An 11,026-nucleotide genomic window follows, 5' to 3' on the forward strand; every position below is an offset into this window, starting at 1 on the left:
TCTCCTCTCCTCTCCTCTTCTCTTTTTCTCTCTCCTTGCTCTCTCTCTCCCATCTTCCCCTTCCTCTGTCTTAGTGCATACTTTTGATTCTTTTTAAACTTTACTGCCCTTTTCCTTTTCAAGTTTGTGATTATTTTGCAGCAATGACTAACTGCCTACACAGCACCCGATATATAATCCTACTAATATCCCATTACCACTTTTTTCAGGATCATATTCATTTCAATAAAAATAACTCAGAATAAATCATAAAACATAGAACAAATACTTAAGTTATCCAATAAGGTTTGGTAAACTGGACCATACAACTGTATGATCACCTTCTGGTAGCTTGTCATTGAATGGTGGAGTTATAGATGAAAAGTGTCAAACTCTGTTATTCTTAGTCAAATACAAGAAAAATGATATTTAATCAAGAGTTTCAGTGTTTAAGGTGGGTACATGCTCTGATGTGGACACAGAGGTATTTTGGTGATCCAATTAATAGATTGGATAGATTTGGCTGAAATAGGGGAGTGGCTAAGACTTTTGGAATACTCAAATACTCAAACAGAGCAGCAAGAATCCACTGCCATTAGTATTCTGAACCTCAGCATGGAAGGAAATGGTCCAGTTAGGCTGAGATCTTCATTCTGGCTGCTTCTCTTAGTAACAGAGAGAGGGATCCCAGAACATTCTCGTCCACCCCCACGCCAAGATTTTACACGTTAACAGGCTCGAGAGACAGAGGGGCGGGGCTCAGTAGAGAACGGGTTTGGGTTACCATGGCTGCACCTCGGCCCCTGGTACAGAGGGTAGAAACTGGCTCTACAGTACAGATCTGAGCACCAGTCAAGGTGTCATTGTGGAGACTCGTAGGGTGGGTGGGGCAGGTGACCAGGGTTGGGGGTGTGTGGGGGAGCAGCTATTCGGCTCTCTGCTCCCTGCAACTGGGAAACCTTTTAAAAATTTGAGCACTTGGTACACCTATCTGCTAGACATGCAGTTATTTTGAGGATAAGGATTATGTCTTAGTCAGGGTTTCTATTCCTGCACAAACACCATGAACAAGAAGCAAGTTGGGGAGGAAAGGGTTTATTCAGCTTACATTTCCATACTGATGTTCATCACCAAAGGAAGTCAGGACTGGAACTCCAACAGGCCAGGAAGCAGGAGCTGATGCAGAGGCCATGGAGGGATGTTCATTACTGGCTTGCTTCCCCTGGCTTGCTCAGCCTGCTCTCTTATAGAACCCAAGACTACCAGCCCAGAGATGGCACCACCCACAAGGGAACCTTCCCCCTTGATCACAAATTGAGAAAATGCCTTACAGCTGGATCTCGTGGAGGCATTTCCCCAACTGAAGCTCCTTTCTCTGTGATAACTCCAGCTGTGTCAAGTTGAAACAAAACTAGCCAGTACAGATTATATCTGTCCCTGCCCCCCAACCCCTGCTAAAAGCCAGGAAGCTGACTGACTGGCCATAGGTTTTATGGGGCATTCATTTTGTTTGCTGTCTTTGTGGAGCATTTTCTTTCATTAGAGAAAAATGAGCTGTATATTCTCCTTGCTGCCTGAGTTCCTGCGCCAAATTCCCCAGAGGATTTTCCAATTTTAGTCTGGTTAAGTCAGGAAAGGAGATGGAAAGCTGCAAAACCAAAATATTACTGGTTCTTTGAGTTTCAGCCATTAATGTTTTGGTGATGGGCTTCCATCTCCCGTGTCCTTAGGTTGGCTGTTATGTCTGTCTGTGTTGTGTGCCTGGTGAAACTATCAGCAAATGAATGAGTATAACCTACCTCCTAGGCTCTGTGCATTTTCTGCCTCTCTGTCCAGCCATTCATAGTGGATTTTAATATATTGATTTTCATTTCAGGGTACTCAACCTCGGTATTTGTTAGGAGGTAGAGTACCCTGAAATGAAACGGGGCTAGAGGTTCCTAGGCAACAAGGGGAAATAACCTGTGCTTAGATGAGTCACATGTTCTTCATGACCTGAAGAAATGACGAAAGAACCACGGTCACTAACCCAAAAGTCAATCTGCAGCCTCAGCAAGCAGATCCTCAGCCCAAACCTGCATCCTTTGTCTGTTCTTTGCTCTCATACCAATTCTTTTAGTATTAATGTTCAATTCTCCAGGGGGATTGCTCTTTTACGTGTGTTCACAGAAAATATACTTTGATCTCCCAGTAAACTAAGATGTCATTAGCATTTTAGTTTAAAAGAATATTAGCCATGTTTGCCACAAGTTTAAAAAAAAAAATGGTATTATCTTCCTCCCTGACTTGTTTGGCTCTTACTCTAAGCAATGCAGGGACAATGTTACAAAGTTATATACAAGGGAGATATGGATTCAGCATTTAATTAGTAATAGTCACTCACGCTTTCCTCTCTTCTCCTTATAATGTGAAAGTGGTGTGTAAGAACAGGGAGGGAAGATGAAGATGGTGAGTGGGTGGGGGAGCACCTTCATAGAGGTAGGGGAGGGGGGATGGGATAGGGCTTTTCCAAAGGGGAGACCTGGAAAGGGGAAAACATTTGAATTGTAATTAAAGAAAATATCCAATTAAAAAAAGAGAATGCTAAGAAGAGGTTAGTAAGGAGAGGCAACCATGACAGTTCAAAGAATCATGATGAATGTGTAGGAACATGCATACATGGCTCCAATTCTTGCTTTCACAGGAAGTATTAGAAGTTAAAAACATCAGCTCTGGAACGTCACCTCCCTGTGTTCCAACTCCTTTATGCTCTCTCTGTAGAAGACTTTGGGGTTGCTATTTAATTTTATTAGGGGTCAATTCCGACTAATAGTAGAGTTTTCTGTATTAAATGAGATGAAGGTTTCTGTCTGACAATAGTGTTGGCTGAATGACAATTATTTTTTTAGCTGGTACATGCATGACTTTTAAAAGGGCCATATCCAGGATGACTAGGAGAGGGCAGAGATGATTCAGGCTGTGGATTTGCTCAAAGCCCTCTTCTCCAGGAGGAACATCTGGCAATAGGCTCTGTGTGTGTGTGCTGTATGCACGCCTGTCTGGACTTGATGTGACAGCTAGTACATCCCAAAACTTGCCCCCATTGGGGGCAGCCTTCTCCATTCCTAAAGTGACCCTTGACACAGGAGTGGGGAGTGGGTATGCAACAGTAAAACTTTCTGGTCTTTATATTTAATTTTACTCAGAGCTGAGGAGAAGTTTGTGTTCATTATGTTATGAGTTAACCTTTCCTGGCTACAACTTTGGCGTTTCAAATACTAACACAACTAATTTTCTTTTCTCCCCAATCCTCTTGCTAATAGGGTGCTGAGAAAATTTTGTCAATGAATGAATCAGGAGAACTGCAAGACCTTTTAACCAAAATTGAGGTAATTGTGCTTTTAACAACTTATTTCTAGTAATCAAAATGTTAAGCACATTCTGACTGTAATTGGTTTCCTAGCTGAATTTTTATCCTATGTTCTTACAAATATATAACATTATATGTGTGACAGTTGTAATTGGGTACCACCTGCCATTACATTTGCTCCAAGTAGGGTGATTTAAACATCTGCTTCTAACAACCTCATCCTATTAACTGAACTTTTTAGTTGACTTTATCTGAGACTAATTATAATAGAGGTATTTGCGAAGTATTAAACTAGACAATTTTTTTTAAAGCAAAGTTATTCCCATGGACTTATTTATGAAGGAAAAAAGAACATCATTCCTATGAGACGTGTTTTAGTTTTTGTTTTTACCTTTTACAATTATAGCATAAGAGACACAATTATTCAAATATATAGTGCATTAAATTGTTGTGCAACCAGGAAACCCTTAGCATTTCTGTGGTAAATGATTGTAGCAGCCTGTTTCTTTCTGTGTGTAGGGAGACCATATGCTTTATCATCCAGATGGAAAGAATTTTAAGAGTGGAAATTAGGCATTCATAATTATCCAGAGTTTTCCCAGGTGAACAAGGCTGGCCAGCACCTACATGCTTTTACTGGCTCTTCTTGTTATCACCTTATATTTGATTCTCTCACTTACCTTCAACATCAGTCAAGGCTAAGAGCTATGTGGCCTCTTTGCTCTCTTAGAACCACTCATTTATGCAAGGTGTATCCAGAGTGTTATTGTCCCAGTACATCACTGCACTTCACAATCTGCAGGTCTATTGAGTCTATCTGTGGCACTACTTCTAAAAATACAGTCTAGTCTTCCCTGACTTCCTATCTCTGTGAATTTTTATACTGTGTGGATGCCACAGGATTCCTTTTGTCCCCCTTATTTTGGTTTTTAATTTTATCCCAAATGAGCTACTTCTTACTTTTAACAGTCACTTTTATTGATATTTAGTCTTTATCAAAAGGAAAGGAAATATGCTCACTCAATTGACAAATAGTCCAAATAGCTATGATTTGCAAGCATTTTCTTTTGTGAGACAACAGTTTCTGCTCAAAGATTTGTTTGCATATAGCAATAACTAAGAAAAGCTTTGTGATAATTTCTGTCATAATAACAACAGTTGCATTACATTTGTACAAAGTGGTCCAATAAAGGTGATAGTCAGAGAAGAAGTGCTTCTGAACATGAAAGGCTCCTGAGACGCAGGAATAGAATATGCTATGATCTGAATTCCTAAATTTCCCAAGCATTCACAATTTGTAAATTTTGAAATATTGTTTGAAATTTGAGAATTTTAGCTGGAAGCTCAGATCTAATGATGGTTATGTGACTTTGGACATGTTCCTTGACACCTCAGAGTCCTGATAACTTCAGGTATCAAGTGAGAGTATGCACTGGCTTGTCTAAATTTTCATTCAGCTAAAAAATATTTGCGTGGGTAGATTACTTTCTTTCTGTTCCTATAGACTGCTTCAGTTCCATAAAGTCATTAATTTAGGTTAATGTGTATCGTTTTATTCAACCTACATATTTGCATAGTGTATATTATTTGATATATACTTTTCTGAGAATATTTTAATGTTATACACTGATATTACAGAATTTACCCATTTGATTTTATATTGATATTAATAGCTATATACCTCTCCAATACAGCTCTTTCCAGTAACTCTTGCTTCCACAATGGGAACACTTTCTCACTGAACTGTCCAAGATAGTAGCCACTGGAAGCCACAGAATATGGTTTTGTGACTGAGAAACTGCTTTTATTTGAGATGGGAGTCTTATTTAGATCAAGCTAGTTTCCAACTCCCAACATAGCTGAGGACAACTTCGAACTCCTCCTGATTCTCTTGCTTCCACCTCCCAAAGAACCAGAATTTTGCATTTCATTATTTTTTTTTATCCCAGTTAAAATATAAATAGCCTTATGTAGGTAATATTGTATTAGATGGTTTTATATTAATTTGATACAAGTTAAATTTATCAGAGAAGAAGGACCCTCAATTGAAAAAAAATGCTTCCATAAGATCAGGATGTAAAGCATTTTCTTAATTAGTGATCAACTGAAGAGTGTCCAGCCCATTGTGGGTGGTACAGTTCCTGGACTGGTGGTCCTGGGCTCTATAAGAAAGCAGGATGAGAAAGCCATGTGAAGCAAGACAATAAGCAGCATCCCTCCATAGCCTCTGTATCAGCTCCTGCCTCCAGGTTCCTGCCCTGTGTGAATTCTTGTCTTGCCTTGGTGATAAACAGTGGTGTGAAAGTATAAGCTGAGTAAAATCTTTCCTTCCCAACTTGCTTTGGTCATGGTATTTTGTCATAGCAACAGAAACCCTAAGAAAAGGATTTTAATTCTATACATTAGTAGTGTTTTTCAGAATCTTATAAGATGAATGAGCTTTGATAGTTTTCTTTGTATAGATACGTAATTGACTTAAATGTTCTCAACATTTATTCCTTTGTATCCATGACATTTTTATTCTGCCATTTAACATCAACATACTATATTAATGTAACTGCTCTTTCTCTTTCAGCTTCCAGGGTTTTATAGAAAACATTTTCTCTAAGTTTGTCCCTGTTTTACAATCAGTTCAGTAAAGGTAAAAATATTAAGAGTATTCTTAGTTTTGAAAAGGATGGTGTGCTAGTGTCTTCTATTCTTTTCAATTTTAAGATATTACAGTTCAGTTGGACCTCTTGTCTGAAGGGCAAAACTGGTAAAGAATTGGTAGTCATTCAGGAAATCCTTGAACTCTGCCCACGAGGAAACTAGGATTTAATGAATGACAACTTAGATAAAGAAACAGGCCCTAGAGGGGATTAGATGATCAATCAAAGTACATGAGGCTACTATATTAAAATCTGAACCATCCAGTATTTCTGGTTAACTTTAACAGGAGTTAAATATTCACTAGACCAGAAATATTTAAATACTGGTTATGTCACAAGTATTATGCTTGGCGTTTTATATATACTGAGTGATTGAAATAGGTTTTATTATTATTCCCATGATGCCATTAAGGAATACAGTCACCGAAAGAGACTAAATTACTTGCTCAGGATGTTACAGAAAATAGTTAATTCCTGAATCTGATCAACCTGACTCTAAATCCCGCGCTATTAATTATAAAGCTATGCTTCTGTGACTCTCATTTCAAGTGACATACAGGTAGGTGGGACATATGACTTTATCATGACAGGACAAAAGACTCTTTAAAAAATTATCTGATGCATCAGGTGCAAGCAATAACCTATTCTAACACTGTGGTCTGTTCCTTATGGAACATCCCAGAGGATGGTCATTCTATAGTAAGACATAATACAGGTCCTTTGAAGTCTGATCTGTATTATTTGGTACCACATGATGGTCATTAACTGTCACTGGTCCTCATAGTACCAAGTCCCAGTCTGAGCAGTTATCCAAAGTGAAGGCGTGGGATAAGACTCAGAAGTTGTATGTGGCCAACAGAAGCAAATCAGAAAATAGTTGTACATTTTTCTAGTTAAGAATGCTACTATGTATACTGTTCAGGTGAATGTTTCTTTGGCAAGCTGAGTGGCTGGCACTTAATGGAGATTTCCTGTGTCCCTATGCATGAGCAATTAGAGAAATAGAGCAGATTTGCATGACATAAAAGCCACATCTTACCTCATATTTGTATTAATAGAAGTGGTCTCAGAACATTTTCATCACTGTGCTGAAAGCATCAGAATTAACAGGTGACTCAAAGGCATATTTACTTTTCCTTTACAGAGGAAAGCTCTTAAATCAGAAGGCTAATATTGATACATTTAAAACAAATAGCCAGGCATGATAGAACATGGTTAAGTCACATAACTATGAATAATTTAAATGGAGACAGCAGCTGGTGAATATGACTTAAGGTAGAGATTTATTAATAGAAAAATGGCTTACAGCATCTAACCTCATTGTGTGCCAGCCAGCCTTCTATTTGTCCTCTGTGGATTAGTTCACTGAACCCTGTCAATAACTGAGAAATCAAAGAAAGATCTCATCTTACAATTCATGGATTCTGAAGACAGGATTTTAAGATGGCCTTGATACACCAGTGACTCTGTCAACATGAAAATGTCGGTTTCAGTTTTGATATGTTAATTTTCTCTTAGGCAATTTATCGCTTGTGACTTTCAGATAAATTATGAAGTCAGAGTAGACTCTTGGTACTAGTGGATTTAACATTTGATGCTTTTATTTCTTTAAAGTAATTCTGTTGGCTCTAGTTCAGATATATGATGTGCAATAAATTCTAATTCTGTTGCATTACAATTTTGAGTTCTATGAATGGACAATCTTCAGGGTGACTGAGTGATAGAGATAGACAATGAGTCTAGGCAGATACATAGATCTCATGGTTTATTTCTGCTCATTTTTGTCATCATAAACATATTTTTCAGGAAAAACATATGCTATTTTAAAATTTCATCATTTACAAGCATCCTAGGATACAGTAGGAGGTGGCTTCAGATAAATTCCACCTGGTGTTCTTTTGTGTTTTTTACTGAAAATGCTGAGGCACATTAAAAAAAAACCCACCAAATACTTTACATTGGTTGATAAGCAGCTGTTTTCCAAACATTACTCCTGTTGCTTGACAGCACCTGCCCTGTAGGCTGCCAAAGAGGCTTGATGTCCCTTTACATTTTAATCTCACATAATCGATGAATGGTTTGTATTTTATTCCAAGGGAATTTTATATAGTATTTATGATCTATCTGAAATTCAAATTTAACTGAACATTAATTTTATTTGCAATTTGTGGCAACCTTGTTCTACTAGGAACCCAGACCTATTTACAATCTAGCAGTAATGAATGGAGTCCTAGACTCCTGAGCCCTCTAGCTCTCTCTTCTAAGCTATAGGCTGGCCTGACATCTGTTTTGTCTAGTTGATACAATATATAAAAATATATCTACTTCTGTCTGTCTGTCTATCTATCTATCTATCTATCTATCTATCTATCTATCCATCCATCATCTATCTATCTATCTATCTATCTATCTATCTATCTATCCCTTTCTATCATCTATCATCTCCCAAGCATGCCTCAAACTCACTATGCAGCCAAGGATGACCTTAAATATTTTATCCTCTTGCCTCTACTTCAGAAGTTCTGAGTTTATAGGTATGTATTGAAAAGCTCAGCTTGATATTTTTGAATGTATCCTTTCTTCACAATTTTAGTGATGTCAAGCATGTATTGACATAATGAAATGTGATGACACCATTATTTGCTAATTCTCCTACATTTTGCTTTTAAAATGTATCTTCCCTCCAAATATTTAGGAAGACATTTTATCATTGCAAAAAAAAAAAAAAAAAAAAAAAAAAAAAAAAAAAAAAAAGTCCAGCTCATCTTTTTCTGTAGGAATCAGTTTTTTTTTTTTTTTTGCAAAGAACCAAATTACCATTTACATTCAATCAATCTGTTTGGGAAATTGTTGAGTCTCTTCAACCCTGATGGAATTTCCAGTTTCCAATTTGTGTCATCTATATTGGCAACATCTACTTTTCATCAAAATAATTCTGTGCTGTTAAAAATGAGACATTGCATGGGTTTTGCATCTTACAATAACAGGTACACAAAGAGTAGTTAGTAAGTAGGTCTTGGAGACTATCTATCTATCTATCTATCTACACACATATATATACATACATATATTTCATATATATCATATATGTATGCATATGTATTTCATATATATCTGCATATATATATTTCATATATATATATATATATATATATATATATATATATGTATGTCTATATGTATATGAAATGAGATCTGAGGATGTATAATGTATCCTTAAGTAAACATTTTAATGTTTACTTCTCAAACCTCATTCTGGAAATTGCTTAGGCAAAGACAATTTTTTTATTTATTTGTTTGTTGGATTCCTTTAGTTATAGAAAGTAGGGGATTGGAGGGTAAATCCTGTTGGTTCAGTTTCCTTTTCAGTTGCATTTTTTTGGGGGATTTTAATGTGCAAGTTTGACTTTCTATGCAAATCTGTATGTATCTGTGTGGTTTAAATATGTTTGTAAATGTGTGTGTGTGTGTGTGTGTGTGTGTGTGTGTGTGTACTTTTTTTGGCCTACTTTTCCTAAACTTTCACAAAGCCATGTTTTCAAACATTGCTGCTAGTTTCTGTCCTGCAAGTCAGGAACTTTACATTAATTCTGTTTGTGTTCATTCTGTAATGGCTTCTAATCACACCTGGCATGGTGAGTTCCAACAGTGAATTCTGAGAAAGCTTACATGTTCAAAGAAAACACATTGAAATGAATGTGAATATTTTATAAAACATTGTCTTCCTCAGAGCCTGGTTGTATTTATTCTATATTTGAGATCCTTCATCTTTGCTTGAGATGGAATGACTGATAGCCATTAAGAAAGGTTTATGATGTGCATAAATGTCTCAAGATACCGATTTCTGTTTCCTTAAATATCAAATGATGATAATGACGCTCGAATTGTGTCTTTCTTGAAGATGATGTCTATAGAGGAGGGGGAAGGTGGAAGAAGGAAATATTGCTTAATGATACACTCGAAAGCACTTTCAAAAGATTAAGGAGTTATTCAAATTGGCAATGTAATGATGGATCTTCAGTTGATAGTGGCTCCTTCAAATTTTAGCTTATAGTTTCCTGATTTTTCTCAAATTCTTTATTAGAATTTACTGTTTTATAAGACAGAAAACTTTTATGAGATGCACAAGGTAAAGTTAAAATCATTTTCTTCTCATGAAAATAATAATTATGTCTTGTTATATTTAGTTGGCAAAACTGTTTGCATATGATGAAGTTCTTGAAATTCTGTAGCACTCAACACATCCTAACATTGGCTAGGCTTTATAAAGCAGGCCTGTGCTGTGGGTGGCTGGTGGGGAGGGCAGGGAACAAGTCCTGCAGTTGCCCTTCCACTAGGTTCCACAGATATTAAAGGCTGATACTCTTCAGTGCATTGCCACAATTACCTTATACCAATGCTTGCAGCACTTCATAGCTCTGATTGAATTGCACATTTTAAAATCTTTTCTGTTCTTTTCTGTTTCTTGTCACCCTATTCAGAGGGTCCAGCATCCTCATGAGTGTCCTTCCTGTGGAGGCTTTGGTTTCCTTCCATGCTCTGTGTGCCACGGGAGCAAGATGTCAGTGTTTCGCAATTGCTTTACGGACGCTTTCAAAGCCCTCAAGTGTACAGCTTGCAATGAGAATGGACTTCAGCGCTGTAAGAACTGCGCCTGCTAACTGGAGCTTCTGCCTCGAGAAAGCCTCATTTCATTAAACAAAGGATAAAATTTTGCTTCTAAGCTTGCTTTTTTTTTTTTTTTTTTAAAGAAAGTCATGTTTTTAGATTAAACAATAAAGTTTGTATATTATAGTTACCTTTGTTTTAAATTTTGGCTATGATCAATTTTTGTTGCTTTATTAAATAAACACATATCTTTTCAAGCTATCATGGGCCAAGGCCTATACTAGACCCCCTTCCATCCCCCAGAGCTACCAGGAACTAAACTATCAACCAAAGAAAACATATGGTGGGATTCGTGTCTCTAGCTGCATGTGTAGCAGAGGATGACCTAGTTGGTCATCAATGGGAGGAGAGGCCCTTGATCTTGTGAAGGTTCTGTGCC

At 37.1% G+C, this 11,026-nt stretch overlaps 1 protein-coding gene across 1 annotated transcript in view; it reads left to right on the forward strand.

Annotated features, from left to right (window-relative positions):
* Grxcr1 (glutaredoxin and cysteine rich domain containing 1) overlaps window positions 1–10,773 on the forward strand; it is a 98,564-nt gene extending 87,791 nt beyond the window's left edge. The window contains exons 3-4 of the mRNA XM_021211299.1: window positions 3,282–3,347; window positions 10,461–10,773. Coding sequence (XP_021066958.1) covers window positions 3,282–3,347; window positions 10,461–10,640 — 246 coding nt within the window. The 3' untranslated portion in view covers window positions 10,641–10,773. The remainder of the gene's footprint in view (window positions 1–3,281; window positions 3,348–10,460) is intronic.
* Window positions 10,774–11,026: the final 253 nt, after the last annotated feature.

The sequence above is a fragment of the Mus pahari genome, chromosome 13, assembly GCF_900095145.1.
Source record: "Mus pahari chromosome 13, PAHARI_EIJ_v1.1, whole genome shotgun sequence".
NCBI classification, from domain to species: Eukaryota; Metazoa; Chordata; class Mammalia; order Rodentia; family Muridae; genus Mus; species Mus pahari.